Below are 24,604 nucleotides of genomic sequence, written 5' to 3' on the forward strand. Positions count from 1 at the left end.
TTAGTAAACATTATACAGAGTGGGCTTTAAAATCAACTCATGATATGATGATGAACAGCCAAATATTCTCTTTAATTCAAACAATGAAGACAACTGTAATAATCATTTTCCATATTATTTTTAGAAAGATACTATAAGATGAAAATTACATACATAACAAAACGTTTTTGGAAAATATTTTTGGCTAAAACAAGAGGATGTCTCTCTCCACAAAGCCCATTCCAGAGTGACAGAAGCATCATCTGCTCCATGATAATACTGGGGGACCTGAACACACCTCTCAGCATCGGACAGATCATCTAGGCAGCAAATCAACAGAGTAACCACTACTCTTTCAGAGGGAGAGGAGAAATCTAGGGTAACTGGGGGGTGGGGATGGGGTGGAAAGGGGGACAGGGAGAGATTGGACAAGGGGCATAAAGAATAATTGTGATTTGTAACAATATATGTGCTAGTAATATTGATTTGATCAACATACGTCAACACTGAACCCCCAAAATATGTATAATCAATCATGATTTAAAAAATTTTTTTTTAATTAAAAAAATAAAAATAAGTAAAAAATACTTCTCACTATAAAAACAAATGTCAATGTATTTTACTTTGTTTTTGTGATATTTACTTTTTTAGATTGGAGTCTATCACTGATTAACAGAATAAGGGAACATTCCCTATAATAGCTTTTCTGAGCTTCTCTCCCCACACAATTCCACTTATTAAAAAAACAAAAAACAAAACCATTTGCAGTGCTCAGAGCCATATGTGGTAAATTGCAGGCTTGTGTGATGACAGATAATAGTGACAGCAGAGCATTCAACGCATATAAAACATCAAAGTTTTAGAAAAACACTTGTTCTCTGAAACAATGACACGGGCCACTACAAATAAACCCAGCCTCGAACGCCCCCTTGCAGTGGCAAACACCTGACCTTCCTCAGATGCTGACTGTGTGTACGGAGAACGGCTGGCTTCTCTTCAGGTTTCCCTCAGCTAATTTTTACGTGAACTTTGTCTTTCTGTCCCTCGTGTTTTAAGATCCCGCCCATGAAAATAAAACGTTTTTCCAGTTAAAATAACACTCTTCTACCTCTTCTCTCCCACTCCAGAACTCATCAAAGTAACTTTCAGTGGTGGGGAGAAGAAAAGGGACGACTGAAACCGAATATCAAGAACCCAATCTTGTCAAACGCTGAGGACGTCTGCTGAGTGCAAAACGTTTTTCCAGTTAAAATAACACTCTTCTACCTCTTCTCTCCCACTCCAGAACTCATCAAAGTAACTTTCAGTGGTGGGGAGAAGAAAAGAGACGACTGAAACCGAATATCAAGAACCCAATCTTGTCAAACGCTGAGGACGTCTGCTGAGTGACTGCTGGGGGTTGGGCCCTGGGGCCGCTGCAGCAGTGGACTCTGACCACGGCCAGCCGATGCTTCTTTCCTCTCCCACTGCTGTGGACCCTGAGCAGGGTGGAGGGAGAAGAGAGGCAGAGCCATGCGGCAGACTGGTCCAAGGTAAATCTGCTATGGCGCCCTTTCTTACGTTGTTTTAGTATGTTATTAGATAGGTACATTCATCGTGGGCCAAGGGTTGAGATGAAAATTACTGTACATGCAGTTCTGGAAAAAGATGCTTCCACAACTGATCCATTTTTGGACTTACACAATGAATATATTTTTGATTTATTTAAATCAAGGCTGTCTGTACCTGGAACAGTCATCTGCAGGGGCCTGACGAGGTCCGGGTGCCTCAGTGGGTTCCCAGGGTACACAAACCACTCCTTGACAGCCGGGCAGGTGCTGGTGCCATCTGCATAAAGATAGCTGGGTCAGTAGAAGCACAAGAACATGTGTTACCACGCTCAGTGTCGCAGTCTGCCCAGGTGGGCCAACTCAAAGTCCATGACCACAGTAAGTTCTCATAACCAAAGTGCCTGGGTGACCTCGGTCATCCAACAATTGGTTTCCTACCCTCCAATCTGAGGGTAATCCATTCATTCCAACAAAAACTATAACCTCTGGAACTGACCAAAATCTCAGAACAAAACAATTAAACAAACAAGCAGACAGCTTACCATCTTGATGGTTCCTGCGACGTCCTGCCTCCCTCCCTGCCACCCCACGCTGTTCAGAAAACATTTAGAGAAAACTGCTGGAACATGGGAGTCCTTTCTCGTCTTGAACTCACTAACGTAAGCAACTACCAAAACTATTACTGCATTAGACTATATGAAAAGCTGGTAGAAATAATCTAAAGCAAAGGCTCTTCTGCATGTTGGTAATAACTACCATAAAAAATTCAGTCTGATTCCAACTCTTACTTTACTCAGCAAGTTAGGGTGAGAGGAAGACTTTCTTACTCAACACTCCCAGCCCATCTTCTCTGCAGCACCCATTGCCCATTCCTGCGCCTGCCTTCCCGTCCTGGCCCCATGGGCCTCCAGACCATCCTCCGAGGACTCCATCCTCCACCAGCCCTTCTCTTGTCTCGCAAGCCTCTCTTCGGGCTCCTGCATGTTCAAACCCTCCTGGACTCCACAGCCCTCTGCAGCCACCACTCCGCTCTGACCGACAGGGCCAGCTCCCCGCCAGCAGCCTCACCCGCTCACTCACTCCTCGAGTCCACCCACACATTCCATGTTGTTTGTGTAATCCTCACAAGCACTCTGCAAGGAGGCAGTAGTAGCTACATCCCCATGCTACACAAAAGGAACAAAAGGCCCAGAGAGGTTAAATATCATCACATATCTAGTAAGCAGAAGACCCATGACTGAACCACCAGGTTTACTCTCCCCACAGGTGTCTAAGGTTCAACACACCTGAAGGTTAATTTACCATCTTCCTTCCCAATGCCTTTTCCCCACTGCATTCCCTATCTTAGTGATGGTAACTCCAGCTTCATGGCACCCAAACCACACCACTCTCGGCTGTGACCTCTCCTGCACTCCGCACACCCATGAAACCACAAGGCCTGTAAACAGACTCTGGCTGCAACCCACCCGCCCTTCCGCCACACTGGCATCACTGCCTGTCCTCAACCAGTGGCAACAGGCCCCAGTGCACTCCTGTCCATACTCCATCTCCATCCAAGCCGACCTCCACTGTAAATGGAGGCTTTTTGGGTTTTGCTTTTTTAAAATGAAATTTGACCAGGTTGCTTCTTAGTTAAGATCCCTCAATAGCTGCCCAAGACCCCCAGAAAAAAGTGAAGACCCCTGTCTGCCTCCTGTGTGCCTCTCCACCCTGCAGCTCTCACACCAAGCTGCTGCAGAATCACCAGAGGCTGTGTGAAAGCACAGATCCAGCCCACTCCCCAAGTTTCTGGCTCAGCAGGTTTCTGGAGTGGGCCCAGGCTCTGCATTTCGAAGCAGGTATCGGTGTGGGTGCTGGTGCTGCTGGTGTGGGCCCCACTGAGAACAATGGCTCTGGCTCACACGTCACGCTCCAGCCATGCTGACGAACTGCATGGTCTTCAAACTCACCATGCCTCTTCCTGCCTCCACTTCTCTCCTAACCGGCCCTCCCCGACCCCTTCTCCTGCAACCAGGCACGCTGCCACTGCCACAGGACCTGCCCGGGGTCCTGAGGCGTAGATCTGGGGACTGACCCCTCCTCTTGCAACCAGGCAAGAAACACGCCAAAAACACTACTTCCACAGCCACCACAATAGCCACGGCTACTGCAAAAGCAGCTAGACACCACAACTACCGAGCAGATGGCCTGCCAGCCCCTCGAGTGCATTGACACAAGGAGAGTCACCTGTGGAGACCGAAGAAAAGAGGATGTCTCTCTACATAAAGCCCATTCCAAAGTGATAGAAGAAGCATCTGCTCTATGATAATACTAGGGGACCTGAACACACCTCTCAGCATTGGACAGATCATCTAGGCAACACATCAACAGAGTAACCATGACTCTTTCAGAAGGAGAGAAGAAATCTAGGGTTATCAGAGGTGGGAGGGGGAGGGAGAGGGGAATGGGGGGAGATTGGACAAGGGGCATAAAGAATAAGTATGATTTGTGACAATACACATACTAGTAATATTTATTTGATCAACATACATCAACACTGAACCCCTAAAATATGTATAATCAATTATGATTCAATAAAAAAGAGAGGAAAAACAAAAAATACAAAAACCCCCACAAAAACAAAGGAAACACCCTCTTTCTAAGTAACCCTCCTGACTAGGTTTTCATTACATTGAAAAGTAGTCAGCCAAGTGGGTGGAGTCCTAAAGTGCTCTTTGAAGAAGGGTGCAGTCTCTCTGCCAAAAGACAACTCTTACGAGGCTTTAGGAACTCAAAACACTACCACTGTCTCCTTGAGAAACCACCAAAATATTCACAAAACCATACTGTATACCATCTGTGCAGAAGTGATCATCTTTCATCTGAAACTTCACAACACAGAAGTTTAGGGTTGGCTTCCCAAAGAGTTTTAATTCTAAATAACTTATAAAGAGAAAGTAAAGATAGTTTCATGGTCAGCACTGGCGTCCTTTATTAAAAAACACCAGGCAGATTTTCTACTATTTCCTTTCTTGTTAAGCCATAAGAAAGTCAGTTTTTGGATGAAAATTCCAAGAAAAACGTCATGCAGTTTAGTCAGTTACAAACCAGAAGGAAACAGCTGCCCATGTCGAACAGTTCAACAGGATCTATAAAACCATGATTCAGTACAAGAATCAGCAAGCAAAATACGGCAGAAGATCAATACAGACACCAAATTTCCTTGTTTCCATAATTTAGTCCACATAGGGTTAATGCCCATATTAATTACAAGGTATTTCTTAATCAGTGAAATAAGCTTTTACTTTTTAAAGTGATGACTTAAACCTGATGAAGTTTCACTGACCACACAATACGGTCACAGAGCAAACATGAACTACATTGCTTGAAATTCAGTACTGACAGCTATTTATTACACAAAGCCTCTAATATGAAAAACTCTTAATTTTCACATAACAGCCCCTCAACATGCCTTTGTTTCCGTCTACCAAAGAGGGTAAAATGCTAGCACACAGTCGCTAGAAATGTCAACATTCACAAAGAATAAGTTTTGTTCTCTGTACAACATCTTTATCCAAAACTAAATATTCAGATGGCAGTGCTTTTCATTTTTAATCCAGATCATCACTGTTACAAACAGTTACAAACAAGTCCCCAGTGCTCCTTTCTAAAACCAGAGGCAGATGCAAAACTTTACCTGAGATGATCTTAAAAAATAAACGTATTTTATTGGAAAATCCTACAGTTTAGCCCATTCTCTGGGGCACCACGTTATTTCAGAGGATTAATCTACATGCATTTTGAAACCAGTCAGAAACGTTTGCAATAATTTAGTTTGTCTGAATTATAATGAAATAATCCTTTATGTATCAAGAAAAAGAAGAGGAAGTTGGGTCTGGCAATTCCTAAAAGAAAGAGTGACTTGGTCACTGGAATTTTCAGTTTGCTAGGCTCTGAGTTCAGAAGAGCAAAGCAAACACTTGGGCGAAGGTCCTTGTTGGTTTTACTTTTTACTTCATGTGACAACATTTCATATGAAAGATGGAAAAATACCACCATCAAGCTTGTTCTTTTGCTACTCCCTCTCACGACACTGACTCTGCTCAAGTGGGCCAGAGTAGGGATGGGGTGTCATTGGGCAGGGAAGAGAATGACTAGCATCAATGTCCACTCCAACCTCCTCATTACTGGGATTTCCCAGTCCGATAACAATACTCCAGACTTTCTAAAAATTTATTTGTCCTTATGGTTCTGTAACATTTTAATACTGCTGGTTTAATCTATAATTGTGTGTGGCCTTAGTCTTTAAAAAACAGAAAAACTCCCCAAATATTCTTTTTTGTATACATATTTGAAAAGTAGGTATTTAGGATTTCAATGAGTTGATAGCCTTTAGGTGCTATGCAAGGGTGTTCAGCCCATTGAACAGGGATGGTTTTATTCAGAAGGCTGGGGACTTTCCCATCCCAATACCGCCAACCTTTCCCAAAGTGTCCATGGGATCCTTCCAAGTCTGCTGGGTAAAAATGAGGCAAGAATGACAAGGACAAAAGGTCATTAACTTTAGTTGTTAAAGGTTGCCAGTATGCAAGTGGCTTTTCTTTAGCACTACTAACTAGTGAGACGTAAAGGCAAAGAACAGAACAGATTCTACCTATTGCGTCTTGCTGAGTATCTTCTATTTCCTAAAATGTGTAAGGTTCCATAAAGTGATTTAAGCTAAGATTATCCTTAGGGAGACCTATTAGAATCTGAGGCGAGAACAGGCAAGGGCTGAGGACTGTGAGTGCCCTCAGGGTCCCCCCTCTTTGCCCACTATGCCATCTGGCATATCAAAACACCATATATTCAACTGCAGAAAAATATATATAGGAGCAGAACAAACCAACACTCCCTACAGAGGTACGCTCTGAGATAATCACATGAGTTGCAGTGTCCAGAGGATCGGCTATCCAAAATGTACCTGTAATTAGGAACTTTGAAGTATCAACATTATCACTTCAGTGCCTGTGACTTGAGACCTTTCGGTTCAACTGAGTGTCTAAAGCTGTGCAAGTTTCAGAGATTGGCTCTAGTGCCCAGAATCTACCTTGTGGTTTACAGGCACCACTGACGCTAGATATCACTTTGGCTGGACTCCCACCTGCTAGTCAGATGGACATGGAGATCGCCACTCATCTCATGGGACTTCAGAGACCATCAGAATCTACCTTGTGGTTTACAGGCACCACTGACGCTAGATATCACTTTGGCTGGATTCCCACCTGCTAGTCAGATGGACATGGAGATCGCCACTCATCTCATGGGACTTCAGAGACCAAGTCACTCTCTCACCTGTGTCTGAAAGTCAACCATTAGAGTTACCCTTTTCTAAGGAATGCAATGCTAAATGCATATATCCCTGAAAAGGTAACATTTTAAACATACCTTCAAAAAACATACACCGATCACCTAATTCCCACCAAGAAATCTGCAAGGTGCAGCAAAACGCCACTGTGAGGTCACCATTAGCTCAGCTCTCAGCTGGGAGAGAAAAGGCTTCAGATGCGTTACCACATAAATAACCACGTAGATGAAGCTACGGTGGGCCGGAGGGTGAAAACAACAATATGCTTTGGTAGTGGAACTGACTTCTGACAGGGAATACGGGAAGAATTTGGGAGAATTTGTTTTAAGGACTTGAAGAATACACAGAATTGATGAGGACCATACCTAGACTTCAGAGGAATGGCATAAGCCAGAAAAACAGACTTTGTATTTGTCAACATGGACATAGTCTCTTAAAGCAATGCCAGGTGAACAAGATAGCGTGGGTTTGACTGCGAGGCGCTCCAACATATAGGGGTCAGTAGAGAGCAGGAGTCTATGAGGGAAGGGGAGGAGAGGTGGTGTTCCCCACAAGCCAGAGACTCCAGCATGAATCCAATCATCAGGCCGATGCTGGCAAAGACAGGGAGAGCACTCTAATGGAGAAGTGGGAAGCAGGGGACTCAATCCAGAGCATGTGGAAAGTGGGCCTCAATGGAGAGAGGTGGGGGAGAGGGGCAACCCTTCCATCAAAGAGTTGAGAAGTGAAGAGGTGAGATGCTCCCTTATGCAGAACAAAGAGACAGAGATTATAAGATGAAGAAACACAGAGCAGAGACCCAGGGAGTCCTACATCCATCTCACAGCAGTTCTACTAACAGAAAACAGAGGTCATAGAGGAAAGGATATTTGCTAAACATAAAGGATAAAGAGAATATCTCAAAACATTCCAAAGCAAAAAAGTCACCAAAAAAGGAATATGAGTCACATGAGCACTTGGCTTCATCAGCAGTTATGATGCTGGAGGACAGAGGGTGATGCTCGTGATGGGGGAGGGCTGCTGGACGGTTTCCTGTCATCAACAAACTGCACTCATGTGCTCGGCAATGGGCAGTGTCAGACTGTGATCCCAGAGAGAAGGGAAACAATGCTAAACCCACCATCACCCCAAAATTCTGTCCAGAGGCATTGTCCAGACTGCAGCCTAGAGAAGGAGACAGTCCCTGTGACGAGGAGGCAGAGACTGGAGGTAAGCTGTCATGACTGGGTCTGCCGGGTGCTGTGCAGATAGCAGGCGCCCTGGGACTCTGGTTAAAGATGAAGCTGTGTGTGCACAGGGCAAGACTCAGACAGGCCAGGCAAGAACAGCTACTGGGGAGCTGACCAACTAGAGCTGGTGCAGGGCTTGAAGACGGGACTTCCCACCAGCCAGTATGAACAGACCTCAGCAAACACCCAGGCACTGAGGGGATGACCCAGCAAAGTCCTGTCTCAGGAGTAGGGTCACACTAGCTCTAAAGTAAAAGTTACAGCAGACTCACCTAATAAAGTATAAAGGCAAGGCTTGAAAGGATCAGGTAAATCAACTGCCTGACAGAACAAAACTCAACAATCTTCACAGCATCTGAAATGTTACAGCACACAATAAAAAAATACTAGATATGAGAACAAGCAAAAATATGTGGTCCCCTTATGAGGAGAAGTCAATAAATGACCCAGAGGAAGAAGTGGAAGAGATTAAGAAAGAAAAATATATTCGATGAAATAATGCTCAATTTTTTTTTTCAAATTTGACAGGAAATATATAGCCACAGATCCAAGAACCTCAAGAACCCCACATGGGAGAACACAAAGTAAACCACTCCAAAGCTAATCTTAATCAAATAGTGAGAACCAGTGACCAAGAGAAAAACGTTGACAATGTGAGGAAACACAATAAGATGGCCACTGTCACCTCATGAAAAGAGAAGCAAGCCGGAGGAAAACGCAACACCTTACAGTGCAGAACAAAACTACCTCGAATTCCAAACTCAACAAAACTGCACCTCAGAAGCAAAGATGGAACACGACATATTCAGGGGAGACACTCAGAAGACTGAAGAGTGTGTGCAAGAAACATCCAAGTGAGCTCTTCTGATGGAGATGACACTAGATGGAAACCTGGATCTGCACAAGGTGATGAAGAGCACTGGAAACGGTACACAGAAAAGAATTTTCTCATTTATTAGTTTCTTTAAAAGAATTGACTGTTTAAAGTAGGGGTTGGCAAACTACAGCCTGCAGGCCAAGTCTGCCCTGCTTGTTTATATACAGCCTGAAAGCTAATAATGCCTCTCACATTCTTACATGGTTGGGAAAAAATGAAAAGAATAATAATTTGTGACTCAGGAAAATTATATAAAATTCAAATTCTGTCACCTGGGAAACTTACATAGAGGCTTACTGGCACACGGCCACACGTGTCTTTTAGGTACTAGTGTCCATGGCTGCTTTGTCAGGACAACCCCAGAGTAGCTGTGACAGAGCCTGGGCCCAACACCTACGGCATCCATTCTCATCTGACCCTTCACAGAAAAAGTCTGCAAACCCCTGGTTTCAACTAAAAGTAATAACCATGTGTTATGGGGTTTTAAACATCTGCATAATCTCCACAGGTTACATTCTATATGCTTCCACTTATATAACAATCTCAAAAGGAATGGAAACAGAGATGGAGAAAAGATTAGTGAATGCCTGGGAACAGGGTGGGAAAGTTGTGCATGTACAAGGACAGTGCAGGCAGTACAGGGCGCTCCTCTGGGGTGATGTGCCAGCTCTGCATCTTGACAGGGGTGGTGTGTACAGGAAACTTCACATGGGATAAAACTGCATAGAACCGCCCCCCCCATATGCATGTAAGAAATGGTAAAAAATGAATAAGGTCTGTAGTATAGTTAACATTTTTGTACCAATACCAATCTCATGGTTTTGATATTGTACTTTGTCTTGTCATCTTTGGGGGAAGCTAGGCACTATTTTTGAAAATCTATGCACTATTTTTGCAACTCCCTTTGAGTCAGTAATTATTTCCAATTAAAAAGTTTTTAAAAATATACAGAAGACATAAAACAACAATACCAAAAATGTTGGGGACAATAAAAGTACCCTGATATAAGAGGTTTACATTAGACATAATGTGGTATAACGTTACTTGACGGTAAATTGTAATGTTAAACACATATATTGTAAACCTCAGAGAAACCACACAAAAAAGGGTAAATCTAATAATCCAGACTATAAGAGGTTTACATTAGACATAATGTGGTATAACGTTACTTGACGGTAAATTGTAATGTCAAACACATATATTGTAAACCTCAGAGAAACCACACAAAAAAGGGTAAATCTAATAATCCAGATGAGGACGTATAACAAAATATTCAATTAATCATCCAAAAGAAGTCAAAAAAGGAGGAAAAAGTACAGAGCAAAGGGCAAATGGAACACTTAAGCCTAACCACGTCAATAATTACATTAAATGTGAATGGTCTAAACACTCTAAAAAAGATAGAGATTGTTAGACTGGATATTCTATTTAAAAGAGATGCACTTTAAATATAAAGAAATAGTTTAAAAGTAAAAGGATAGAAAAAAAGATATACCATGCAAACATTAACAGTGAGAAAACTGGAGTACATATATTCATATCAGAAAAAGCTAATTTCAGGTCAAGGAATCCTACTAGATTTTTAAGAAAGGGGGAAATCTCACAATATTAAAATGGTCATTTCATTAAGAAATATAACAATTTTCAGTGTATATGCACCTAAAACAGAGCTTCAAAATACCTGAAGCAAAAACTGACAAAACTGAAGGAATAAACAGACAAATTCACAATGCTATCTGGAGATTTTAACAATTCTCTCAGGAACTAGGAATGAGTAAACAGAACATCAGTAAAAGACTTGATAAAACTGAAGGAATAAACAGACAAATTCACAATGCTATCTGAAGATTTTAACAATTCTCTCAGGAACTAGGAATGAGTAAACAGAACATCAGTAAAAGACTTGAACAACCCTATCAACACTATCAATATTCACAGAACACTATGCTCAACAACTGTAGAATATACATCACTTTCAAGTACATGTGGACAAATAAAGCCAAGCAAATAACACATAATATACTTTATTGTTATTATTATAAATAAACCAGCAATAGCAACATTTTATTTTCATATCCTAAAATTGTAAATTTCACGTAGAAAGCCAAAAAGTTGAGGGAAAAGAAAAGGAATTAAAGATCAACTATGTAGAGAAGTTCAATTTGAGTAGTTCTTCCTGTTTATGTGATTATCTAATAAAGTTATCCATATGACTGTAAATAAATCACATTAACAAAGTATGAAATTTAAGTTAGTGAAGTTTATATAGTTTAATCTCATTTAATGAAAACAATTCCAAGTATTATTCTAAAACGTAAAAAATTTTTTATGAGGAAGGTATTTTTTTAAAATAATTAGAGTCAACGTGCAATCATTCATGTTTAAAAAAAGAATATGGGCAGAGGGCCACATAAGAAAAAGGAATAGAAAACAATTATTTAAACGATATTTGGTCCCAAAGTTTATTACATAAGTTGTTTCATTTTTGTTTTTAAGTCAGCTTAAACACCCTCCTCGTGTCCTCCTCCTTAGGTCATGAGTGTTTGAGCTCTTGCAGCATACATGGGAGAATGCAGTACATGCTGGGTGGTGCCAGGAATCTAATGGAAACTGGATTCAAAGAACCCCCCTATCCCCACCACCCAAAAAAGAATAATGAGGACTTTTTAATCTGATGATTCTATCACCATCCTTAGGTTATATAAATGTTTATTTTCTGTAGTAAAAGAATAATATTAATAATAACATCGCCATGTTTGGAAACAATGCTGTTTAGGCAAATGTATCACAGGCATCCTTTCATGGGGATCCTACTGCTTCCATCTCTTATCCTGATAATAGTGTGCTAAGCCATGTGTCTTACCAAAGCACTCTCAAATAAAAACATAAAATACCTGTCTAGGTCTCTGTCTGAGATGAGCAAGGTCTTACTTAAGAGATAACTAAATACATTAAGCATAACTGGTTCATAATATGAAGTGCTCTTCTGCACTCCTGAGTCCCCCCCAAACTTTTCTAATAGTGAGTTATAGGGTCCTGATCAACTTTATATCTGGTGTTAAAAGTCCTTTCACTTTCACTGCTCTGGCCATTGACGGTCCTCCCCCTACTCTTGTTGCTAAGTATGCAAGGGAAATACAGATGGGAAAAAAACTAACTTAATTACAAAAATCCTAAAGGAGAATGTTGTTTATATTTTAAAATATAATATACCAGATTCTGTGAAATCATTTTACGAAAATCACATTTTGAGGGGCGACCAGGTAGACATTGTCTTTTTCTCATAATAAACATGCCCTACACTACTAAAAGAGTTTACACATTTTTAAAAAAGCATGAATCCTTTAAAGGCATAAAAATATGACATGTTTTAAAAACAATGCATTCTTCTTTTAGTGAATACTGATCAACTGCTTGCTTATGAGATATATATGTCCCATGGCATTTATCCTTAATTTTTTACAGATGCGAGTGGTTCTCGATTATAGATTTTACAGAGAAACAAACCCTAGCTAATTGCCTCCATGTCCTGAAAGAACGCATTCTACTTCATCTGGCTAACTTCTTTGAATTCAACTTCAAATAGGACCATTACTAAGGCAGTCCAGCCAGTTCTCACCTTTACAGTCTCCCAACAAGAGAAAGTAAACACGCTGCCGGACGGGACGGTAGATGAAGGCCTGGCTGGGGAGGGCCTGGTCCAGCTCATCCTCCAGGGTGTTGCTACAGTCGACCTCGCCACTGCTCATGACGTTGTACACGAGGTAGCTCTCGGCCTGGACGTGATGTGTCCTCGCAACCTGTCCAAAATTTAAATGCAATTGATTTCTCCTTGAAAACAAAACAGAAAAAGCCAACAACTTTTATCACATGCCAGTTTTTTTAAGGCACTAGAAATGGAATAACTGCCACTAAAACTCAGAACATCAAGCCGGCATTTGTGTTTTCCTTCCTTTGGGCTAACACGTTCAAAACTCTGAGTCACTCTTCCTTCTCCCCTGGTATCCCAGTCGCACCTGTCACCTCCGCAGTATTCACTTCTGTCTTCCTGACAGTGTCCCAGTAATCAGCACTGCTATGCAAGGCCCCTAACTGACCCCCAGCCCAGTTTCTCCCTTTCCAGCCCATCTTTCATACCACCCTGTTGTCTTCTTGGAAACAGGTGCAGTCACTGCCTTCCTCAGCGCATGTGAACGGCTGCCAGAAATGTTTCACCATAACATTCAAGGTCCCACTTTAAGGCCTCCATCTCCTTTTTCCAGCCTTATACACCATTTCACCCTCACAGAAACTGCCATAATCCAGGCTCAATGAAACATCTTCGCCGTTCCTCAGGAATACACAATCCTCTCCTACCCTGCCTTGTGCGCCACGAAAACTTACCCACCTACAATATCTTTCCCTCACTCCTTCCTGACATCCCATTTCACAAGCCTTTTCCTGTTACTGTTCACCTAAAGCATCACCTTCTCCATAAACCCTTTTCTCCTCCCCCAACCTAAACTGACCTCCCCACTGCCGTATGGGGCTCGATTCATTTCTCTATTTTGTCTGACCTCTCCTATTAAACTATAAACTGCTTGGGATTAGAAACTGTGTTGCTTTCATTCATTCACTTGTTCAATAGCTGTTTATTGAGTAAAAACTATGTGCCAAGGACATCTGTTTCTCCTCTGCAATGCCAAGACAGTACTGGCACATCATAGGTGATGAGATATATGATTTAAATAAATTTTACTTTCTCATTAAATCAGTAGTTAAGATCATAAGGTCTATAATACACAGGTTTTATTTTCCTATGAACAACATTCTCATTAATGTGGAAATAAACTCATCTAGATTACTATCCAAAACTTAAATCCAAACAGTCTGCTAGTACAGGCATTTAAAATACGACATCAGGATAACCTGGAATATCAAAAACTCTGTAGAGCAGAGTGTCTCATTTATACATACACAAGTAGTCCTAGTTATATTGATTCATTATTGTCAATCTGACCCTTAATCTCTCTGTTCCTCACTTTAATATATAAAATGGGCTTAATAAAAGTGCCAACCTCACTGGACTGTTCCAAGGATTAAGTGAATTAATACACGAAAAGCACTTACCCCTAGAGGCCTGGCACACAGTTCACTGTCAATAAGTACTAACAATTACTATGAGACTATCCAAGTGCATTGCTCTCCTTGGAACCCAGACACATGACAAAATGTCTACTTCACTGTTACAATTTCTTCAAACCAAGGCAGACCTGCCAGCATATTTAAGGTCAGTAAAGTTAAAAAAAAAAAAAAAAAGATTTTTACAGAATTATCTAAGTTGTATCATAGAGCCACAGAGTACTAACGATGCTCTGACCAGCTGAAGATCAACAGAAGGGGCCTGTTCTTCTGTGGGCCTTTTGATACAGAGCCCATCAGAGGTGCTCCCGTCATGTACTTCACAACCCTTGAAGGGCAAAATCGCTTCCAATGCTTTGTCCACTCCTCCTTCCACTTCTAATCCCTTTTACTTCAAAAGTTGATATTTTTACAGATTTATCTCCCTGTACTTTAACCTACATGTTCTCTCCCTCTCAAATTTCTACAGCTCTTATGTCATATTTATGGGACATTATCAAATGTAGGTTACAATGTGAGTGTTCACATACATGATGTCACACTTCCTAACTAGACTCACAGGTTCCTATTCTGTGTCCCCTCCCTCCCCACAAAGTGCCTTAACTATTGCAGGCAGTCAGTAAATATTCACCAACAAATCAATCAATGGATATATTTTCAATCATGACATTTTAGATTTAGATAGGAACATCCACATACCTTTAAGATTTCAGGGTCTGAAACCATGGTTACTAGTTGCTTTGTTTCAGGCCCCATATTCATGGGGTCTTCTGGTTGAATTTCAGGGTTTGTACATATGGATGCTTCTAGCTTAAATTCAGGGTCTGTTCCCATAGGCAATTTTTGCTTCATTTCAGGGTGTGTACACATGGGAACTTCTTGCTTGGATTCAGGGTCTGTACACGTAGGAATTTCTTGCTTGGATTCAGGGTTCATATGCATGGGAACTTCTTGCTTGGATTCAGAGTCTGTACACATGGGAACTTCTTGCTTGGACTCAGGGTCTGAACTCATGGATATTACTTGCCTGTCCAAAGTTATTGTATCTTTGGGTTTTTGGAAAAACCACGGGGATTTCTGTCCTGGCAAAAGATATGATGCCACTCCTTTATAAAAAAGAGCTTTGTTTGGTCCCAAAGGCAATATCTCCTCTAGTTTTTTCTCACCTTGATGCAAGCGAAGAACTTTAGCTATGTGGTCTGAAACAGCTAAGACAATGTTGCCTTTTTTGTCAAAGTTCTCTTTTACAGAGGTGTAGGAGCACAAGCATTTGTACCGAAAGCTTTCAAACATGCCCTCCGGGATTATGTCGTTGCCAAGAAGGCAGGCCAGAAGAGGAAGGTCTGCCAAGCCGAGGCCCAGACTCTCACAGAGCTTCTCTCTACAGAGCATGACAGTGTCTAAAGTCTGTAAGCAGAGCTCCCTAATTGAAAAGTAGGGACAAGTATCATAAATTAAGTAATCAGTGTCTTCCCCAAGAATCCCAAGACAGTTATGCTGCATACCATAGGAGGCCACCTCATAGTCTGCCTCCTGTAAGGAGCACACAGTTTCCTGACCCAGAGTCTTGAGAGCAAACCGCGTAAACACAGCCAGCCCTGAGGGGATGAAGAACATGTTCCTGCCTGGCTGCTCCTTGTGTGACTTGATATACTGAAAAATCCTGGATATCTCCCTGTTGTTCTTGAGTCTTCGTTTCACCCACTCATCTCTCTTACCCTGTTCCACCATGCCATCAAAGAAGAAGATCAACTTGATGCCAACAGCCGTAAAAGCTCTAACGAAATCTTGCAAAGCCGAAAAGTACTCTCGCCACTGGCCACCGCAGATCCAAGATTCTGGAGTATACCAGTACCTGAGACAACACATGGCATCGACCACAACTGAAGGAGTGCACCCTGGATGCCTGCTGCGGTGGTGCTCAGCCAGGTCTTTGAAATTTACTACTGTACAGATGTGTGGACAGGTACTTCCCACAAATCCCTGCAAACCTCTCACACCCATAACTGAACTCTGGGGAAGGATCTGGAAAGAAAAAAAAGTTAGCAATTAGTAATTACAGCATTATCACTGGATATATGGCACCTTTCAAAGCAAACACAAGACAACATTTGTTATTTGTTCTCCATTTCCAAAAAATCTTGTCACCAAGGTAATATGATAAGCTGGTTAGGGCCTAACGGGTCTTTGATTAAAATGCTTGAGAAACTTTTCCTGAGTATAAGTTAATTACTTGAACTGGACTTTCACAAGGACGACATAGTGGCAATCTTTTAAGGTTCACTATTATTCAAAGTATTTCTTAGCCAAATTCAAGAAGAGGTTAACAGTTCTCAAAGAAGTAATAGTTCCCATCTAGGGACTCAAATAGAAATTATTTTTAAAAACCTAAAACATAAATTAAAACACACAACATGAACAATTCTTTAAATAATTTTCCTGTGTAAAAGAAGCCAGACACAAAAAGAATATGTACTGTATGATTAGATTTATATAAAATTCTAATTCACTGAGAGTTAAGCCTAACCTGTAGTGACAGAAACACATCTGTGCGTGCCTGGGATGGGGCAGATGGGAGGGAGAGATTCCAAAGGAGACACTTTTGGGGGTGACAGATATGTGCACTACTATATGGTGATGATTTCACAGGTGTATACATATGATAAAACATCAAACAGTACACTGTAACTATGTGTCAAGTAAAACTCAATAAAAGTATTAAAAAGAAAACTACATAAAAACTTACTAAACCAAATGTTGTAAGATTTGAGATAGTGGCTGACTGACTTGGAATGGAAAACTGCCCATTCTAAAATTTAAAAACAGATCCAAAGTAGTTTAAGAGTTAGAATTCAACACCAGAAAAAAATTTAAGCAGAGTCCTACCTATATTAAGATGTCCTCAAACATAGTATAAGACATAATGCAAGACGTTCTTCACGTAAGGCAATAATGTCCATCAAAGGTCAGAAAAAATTCCATGATGACATCTTTTATCCTAAAGGTCTATTTTTTTCACTATAGTTTTCTTTGTATCATCAGGGCTTCATATCTTTTGATAAAACACAACAAAAAATCCTTTACACGCAAACAGCAATACAAAACAAACAATGCCTCTACCCTAGACTTAGGACTGAGGACAGCAGTCATATGTTGACTAAGCACAACACCGGTAACAACTCTCATAATATAGCGTACTTGTCAACTACTAGACAAAATCTTTAATTTTAAAGCCACTCTGACAGGTAAAGATTATAAGCTCTATTTTACAAGTGAAGAAACTATAAATAAATTATTAGGTTGAGAAAGGCACCCTCACAGGACTTTCTTTCAAGAATGTACTGATTGTTAATGATCACTCGTTCCTAATAGTAGAATTTGAAGTTTTCTGTTTAATAACCATTCATAGAGCCAGCCAGTTAGCTCAGCTGGTTAGAGCACAGTGTTATAACACCAAGGTCAAGGGTTCAGATCCCCTTACCAGCCAGACATCAAAAAACAAAAAGCAAAACAAACAAAAAAAAAGAAAAATAACCATTAATACTGAAAATATACAAAAATTTTATGTTGAAATGTGGCTTTAAACATAATGAAACACACGAATACATGTATTCCAAATCACCATAACGTTATTACTGGTATAGAGTTTATTGTGGAAACAAAGCCAAGGTATTTGAATTTTTCAAGTAGAAACTGGGCTTCAGAACATGATGGTCTCAACTATAAAGTGGCTCTACAGTTTGGACTCCTGGGCATGGATCCTATTTCCAGGAAGGTTAAACTCTGATTTCTGCAAAGGGTGTTTTTCTCCTTATTATTCCAACATTGTAGGCAGGGAACACAAGAACACAAGTAAGGGTGGTCAGAATGGACAAAGTCTAGTATGCTCAGCTTTGAATTTGTAGGCCTTGCAAGGTTTACTGATGATGAGCGGGCCAAAGGTGAATCTTACAAATCTGGAGTCTGACTTAGTCTCTGTGTTGTGAGAGAAGACTCCACTTCTCTCACCAAGCTCCAACAGAGCCCACAGCCAGCCACTGGAGGTGCCCTCCCTGCAGCCCACCATGGTCGGAAGCCAGCAGCCAGCAGGCCTCCCAGGCTCAGGCAGCTCCCAAAGTTACTGGCTGGACTGCTCAAAATGCACAAAAAGCCAACACGACTTGGCGGGGAGAAGCCGCGAGAGGGAGCAAAACAAGCCCTCCTCTCCCCTCCAGACACCTGCGCAGCAGCTCTGCCACATGTGGCTGCCTTCTCTTGCCAACAAAACGGGATTTTTCTTTCAAGCATTTCCTACTAAAACTGCAAGTGGCAACACTGAATTTCCCAAAACATTCTCCTCTTTATTTTTCAAGAAGTCAGGCTCAGTGTTCTGCTTTGATTTTATCCAAATGCTTTCCTCATTTCTCACCTCAGTAGTGAAAAGCTCACTATTTTAATTGAGCAGGTAGTAGTTCTTCCTGTCTTTCCCATTTTGAATCACAAACTAACTCAGAGTGTTATATTACGTAGGGTGCTCTTCTATGGCATTTACCAAGACAAACTGGGGTAGGAAAGGATCTGGGAACTTGTGACATTACAGGATGCCTTCAGGTATTTCAGCATCTTCAAAGCAATAAATGGGCACAACACCCAATCGGTGCAACTGGTGTGGTGTGAAATAAAATGTCTAAAAAGATATAGAAAACTGTGGATATTACTTTAAATAATTTTTTTCTGCTTTAGCCTTTTATTGCCAATAGCGTATACAGAGATTTTTCACTCTCTACAGGTAGTTATTATAGATAAGATGACTGAAAAAAAGAACAGATAAAATGAATCCTATCTACAAATTATACAGGAAATTTTCATTACCTTGATAATTGTTGTTTAGAAAGGAAACAGAAGTTATGTCTCATTAGGTAGGCATCTTATTGCCCAAAATATAGCTTGGGACCCTCAGGAAATCACTACCATTACGGTGGGCTTTGACATATTCCGACACCCAGCACAATGTCTGGCCTGTGAGGGGCCCAATAAATATTTGAATGAATAAATGAATGAATCCAAGGGCAGATACATAAAGAGAAATGAGAAATTGACAAGTTTATAGGCTCCAAATGTGGCCAAAGAAGGTACAAAGTAGAATCACTGCCCTCCAGCAGCTCCCCAAGGTGTGGGAAGCAAAGCATCAATGAAGAAAATCTGGTAAGGAGCTGCCGGAGCATAAGCACAGCTCCCAGGACTGGCTCCATTCTCCCCTCATAGCTGGCCCAGTCTCAATGCAGAAAGAGGAAAGAGAAGTCCAGAAGCTCCTACCTCACAACCCTTCAACTTACAAACACTTGTAGAAATTAGCAGAGTGGCATGCCTCAGCATAAACATATCAACCCTACCTGACACTGACAGATGCCCCTGGACACAGGGGCAAGGGAACTGTGGACAGCCCACTGGGTACTTCCCACATAGTGAGCAGCCTCTGCAGAAGGACAACCAGTACTTAGAAGCTGTGGCAGCCTTCAAACACACCCAGCATCTCAACTGTGTCGAAGCATAATTTTCAAAAGCTAAAAGACATAACTCGTGCAAACAATAATTAGCGAGGGAGCTTGGGATACAGGGAAGCTGATTCAGAGCACTGGAGGAGCTGGAGTTCACAAAGCCCAACAGGAAAGGCACATAAGCTCTTTAAGTTGGAGACAATAAAGCTATAACCTTTAGAGTTAACCTTTGGAGTTATCTTTACCAGACAGAAATAATTAGCATTACTACAGACATATAACCAACAAATCAGCATATCATATCACAGTGTTTGGGCCCTAATCAGGAGTAAAGAGCAAAGTCAAACCTAGTAGTTAATCTTGGGTGAATCTGTTAAACAACAGCCCACTATGACAGTATAAAAATATTCTTTTTTTCTTGCTTTATTTTCAAGGATGAAATAATTTCTGTCAGTTAACTGCTGGTTGGGCCTGGGCCCTCCCAGGGACATTCCCCATGGAGTGATGCGGACTATCTGAGGTCTGCTCTGCTTCTCTCCTCTCCTCCCTACTAGCTCCACCTAAAAAGTGAAACTTACAGGGATCCCTTAAATACCAGTAGGGTGAAAACAGGGACTGAAAATCCTAAAAGATTACTACTTATTCCATGCCAGCACACGCGATAGTATCTGCTCAATGTTTATTGAATATTTATGCACAACCAGGTGAATGAATAAACTAAGGGTGGGTCCACTTAAGCTGGTCTTGATGCTTCAGAGGAACTCTGTAAAGGGCTCATTCAACTGCTGAGCTTTCCAGGAATCTCCTGTTACTGACAAAGGCTCTCTCCTTGCTCACATTTTAGTTAGGCCCTCTGAGCCCTCTTCTTGACCAGGCCTCAATCTTGGGCTTTCAGCAAGAATCTCGCTTAGATAGTTTAGAGAGAGCCCCCCACCCTTGATGTCTGATGTCCCTGTCTGCCTTCAGCAAGAATCCCCCCTTCCATTTATGTAACTCTCTGTAGTTTCCCATCCTCTCACTGCCTTGCTCTGCTCATTGGGTATAAATCCCCAACTGTCCCTGCTGTATACAGAGCTGAGCCCAATCTCTCTCCTCTATTTATAGCCTTAAATAAAGTCTTCCTTAACCATTTTAACAAGTATCAGAATTTTCTTCAACAATGGCATCTCAAAGAAGCTTATTCGAATGAGAAACAGAAAGCCTATAGGGATTATAATATACTTTGATATGTCTAGGTACAGATGTGTAGACTCAGGGTGCCCTGGAAGACCCCCCAGAACACATGCCAGACTGGCCATGACCACTAGTGCCAGCTGATGTCAAGACACTCCCTTTTAGCTATGTCACAGAGACAAGAGAACAAAAGGCAGTGAAAGGAAAGGCCCGAGAACAAAACGGAATTGCCACATAGTAACAGTGAAATCTTGAGCAATTTACTGCATTCCATAAGCTTCACTTTCTGTATCTGCAAAATAAGGTTTATCAGAACCACCTCAGCAATTGTTGTGGCACAATTTTATTTATACTTATATTATAAATTTGTTCATTAAACATCTATCAGTTGCCTAAAGTTTAGTAAAATCAGCCCAGCACCAGCCAAAATTCTTAAACTATCTCCAACTTTAAAACAAAGCCATATAAATTCTAGAGAGGTTTTACTAAATTTACCATTTTTGTAAGCTAGATTACTTTCTATGAAACTTTTTAAGCAAACTTCCTCAGGCTCTTATTATCATTTATGGACTGTTTTTCTAATCAGTTCTAATAATTAGCTCCTAAACCCACAGTAAAATATGGAAAGAGAAACTTTAGACAGGGGTACTGACAGTAGTAAGAGGTGCTGACACCTGACATGGGGTAAACAAAAGGACAGAAAAACCCAAAAAAGTGTACAGACATAAAAACTCCAAAGGAATTAATAGAAAAAAAGCTGTATATACCTCAACAAGCCTAAGAACATCACCGTCTACATCACAACAAATTATGTTTCAAGTGTTCACTCGAGATCCTTAAGTTCACGTAACATTCAGCACATTCTATTTAAGAACACTGAGAAATAATATATTTTAGAAAGATTCCCATCCTAAATGGAATAGTTTGGTGCTTAATTGGCAAAAGCCAGAACTATCCAGAAAAATCTCCTCTTCAGAAGTGACACCATGTCCTTGTTGGCCATGGTTTTACTGTCAATGACTTTATTATATAGAGTTAATTGTTTCAGCTTAAGTCCTAATAGGAACAGTATTAATACTGCCTACTTTTACAGAACCTAGTGTGCATATATGATGTGTGCTGATAGATAGATATGGATATATAGATATGTTGAAGGATACAATTTGGTCCATTTTGTATTAAATGTTCTATAAAGGCCAACAAAGAAACTCCTCTTTATTGAGTAATATTTGTTTATAAGAAAAACAGTGCTCAGGAACTGGCTTTTTTGGCTAGGCAAAGGCCCTGATTTACTGTATGGCTGAAGACAAATCATTTAACCTCTTTGTACATCACTGATTTCCTTATTTGTAAAAATAAGATAATAATTTACCTCTAAAATTTGGGGGATTTTAAACTACTACTAAAAAATCCTTTAGAAATACCTTATATTTATATAATAAGTTAAACTTTAAATAACATTTTAAACCTCTGAAGATTTTTCCAACAGAACACCGTACAAAGAAACAGATGTCTAACAAGTAAATGAAAATAGTTGTTTATACTTGTTCTAAAGCTCTATGAAAATAACTGACAGCATTAGTGTTGCCTCATTTTCAAAGTAATACAAGAAAGGTTGCAATAAATTCCTCTAAATGAATTTTTCCATAGTGTATATAACTTTAGTTTCCATGGAGCTAAATGTCGCTTTTATGATCTCAATTAAGTGGACCATCGTTCCTACCATCAACCTTTTCTGAAAGAGGGTGGTATACTCCACAGCAAAATAAATCTAATAATACATGCACTTAAGCTTGCAACAAGAAATTACAAAGATTCTGCCCAATGTGCTGAGTTACCAAGCTCTAACATCTCCCTCTTGACACAAGAGCAAGATAAAGCCAGGTTGCAGCGGGAATTTGATTAGTTCCATTCATGCACATTTTCTCTACAAGCCTCAATAACAAGCACACATTAGAAGGTGCATCTCCCTCTTGACACAAGAGCAAGATAAAGCCAGGTTGCAGCGGGAATTTATTAGTTCCATTCATGCACATTTTCTCTACAAGCCTCAATAACAAGCACACATTAGAAGGTGAAAGAACAGGAGGTAAGGGGTGGGGGTGGGGGGGAGTCTGAAGGACAAGAAAACAAATCTCAGGGAAGCAGGATATCACAAAAGGCGAGTTTTGTAAGGATTCAAGTTGTGAAGGGCCAGAAACATACAATTTAAGGTCCCTCTTTTTAAAAAAGAACCCAAATTATAAACACAAGGCTGCCGAGGTCCCAGTGCCTTGGTAGGGGCCCATTCAAGTGAGGGACCTGGAAGCCTGAACTTCCTTAGCTTTACGGTAAATCTGCACCACAAATGAGACCCAGAGTCAGGTACACGGATGAAGTAGAACCTCAGAATGCTAAGAACAGCAAGTGACTTCAGATGTCATGTACAGCGTGCCAGTCTTCTCAGCATGCCAGACGTGATCAATGACTGCAATATATTTGGCAGATCAGGTAGTTAGAAATTAAACAAAAAAACTGGGAAGTAAGGTGGTCAAGAAATGGTGTATGTAAAAAGATGTGTGGTGAGGGGCCTGACACAGCTACAGTGTTGTCAGTGCCTCTCAAGAACACAACTGGTAGAAAAGCAGTTAGAGTTCCAACCAGAAGGAATGGCAAAGTCAGGAAAAACCCACTAATGGTGAAGCTTGGAGATGGCAGAAATGGGATGAGGAAATCAATATACAGGGACTGTAAGAAGGCTGCGGCGGCGGCAGAGAGGGTGGCTCCTTACAGTGAGGTCCACAGACGGGTGTTGTGGAGGGAAGATCAGAGACAGAGTCAAAAACAAAAGCATGGCCCTTGACGTGGAGGAGCCTGGGAGCACAGGTAGAGGCAAGACCCTCCAATACACCTGGGAAGTGAGTGGCAGTGACCTCGGGGCTAGAGCTTCTCACTGTGCATCGACTGGGGGCTCGGGTCATCAGGGAGGTCACGGCCTCACTTCAAGCCCTGCACGTCCTCCCCACAGCCACCTCCAGGAGCTCGGGTCATCAGGGAGGTCACGGCCTCACTTCAAGCCCCGCAAGTCCTCCCAACAGGCACTTCCTGGGGCCCGGGTCATCAGGGAGGTCACGGCCTCACTTCACGCCCCGCAAGTCCTCCCCACGGCCGCTTCCAGGGGCCCGGGTCATCAGGGAGGTCACGGCCTCACTTCACGCCCTGCAAGTCCTCCCCACAGCCACTTCCTGGGGCCCGGGTCATCAGGGAGGTCACCGCCACACTTCACGCTCTGTAAGTCCTCCCCACGGCCGCTTCCAAGGACTCGCGTCATCAGGGAGGTCACCGCCTCACTTCATGCTCTGCACGTCCTCCCCACGGCCGCTTCCAGGCGCTCAGCTCCGCGAAGGGCTACAAGAGCCGCTGCCGGCCTGCGGCTCCCGCGCACCAGCACCCACGCTCGCCACGCTGCCTCCTTCCGGCGCTCGCAGCGGCCCACGCGCCGCCTTGCCCCTCACTCTGGTCGGCTCCCCTCCGCGAACCCACGCATATGTCCAGGAACGCCGAACGGCCCGTCGGACACACGGACATCGGCGCGGCCCGCCCGCCGCCCCCGTCGGCCCGTCGGTTCCCGGGGGAGCCGGCGCTGGCGGAGGGCTGGGGCCCGGGACCGAGGGAGGGAGGGCCGACGCGCACGGGGACGAACGCAGGAAACCGGCGGCAGCGGGGCCCCGGCCCTACCTAGAGACGCGCCCGACCCGTCTATGAACGCTCCGCCTTCGCGCCGCCGCCTTCCGCACTTCCGCTTCCGCTCGAGGAGCTTCCGCTCGAGGGCCCGCTCCCCGCCCCGGAGACGCGGGAGGAGCGAGCACGCAGGCGGCGGGCCGGGGCGGGGG

The 24,604-nt window shown here is 42.2% G+C and overlaps 1 protein-coding gene across 6 annotated transcripts in view; it reads right to left on the bottom strand.

Annotated features, from left to right (window-relative positions):
* Window positions 1-24,156, bottom strand: part of FAM120B (family with sequence similarity 120B) — a 111,541-nt gene extending 87,385 nt beyond the window's left edge. For 2 of the 6 annotated variants that reach the window (XM_008585755.1, XM_008585756.1), the window contains exons 1-4: window positions 23,503-24,155; window positions 14,782-16,107; window positions 12,581-12,761; window positions 1,705-1,806 (exon numbers count right to left, since the gene is read on the bottom strand). In XM_008585755.1, the coding sequence (XP_008583977.1) occupies window positions 1,705-1,806; window positions 12,581-12,761; window positions 14,782-16,107; window positions 23,503-23,565 (1,672 nt within the window). In that variant the 5' untranslated portion in view covers window positions 23,566-24,155. Of the gene's footprint in view, window positions 1-1,704; window positions 1,807-12,580; window positions 12,762-14,781; window positions 16,108-16,968; window positions 17,524-23,033 lie in introns of those variants that run through there. The other 4 variants (XM_008585757.1, XM_008585759.1, XM_008585758.1 and 1 more) reach the window with 4 other exon arrangements.
* Window positions 24,157-24,604: the final 448 nt, after the last annotated feature.

The sequence above is a fragment of the Galeopterus variegatus genome, unplaced genomic scaffold (genome assembly GCF_000696425.1).
Source record: "Galeopterus variegatus unplaced genomic scaffold, G_variegatus-3.0.2 Scaffold3699, whole genome shotgun sequence".
NCBI classification, from domain to species: domain Eukaryota; kingdom Metazoa; phylum Chordata; class Mammalia; order Dermoptera; family Cynocephalidae; genus Galeopterus; species Galeopterus variegatus.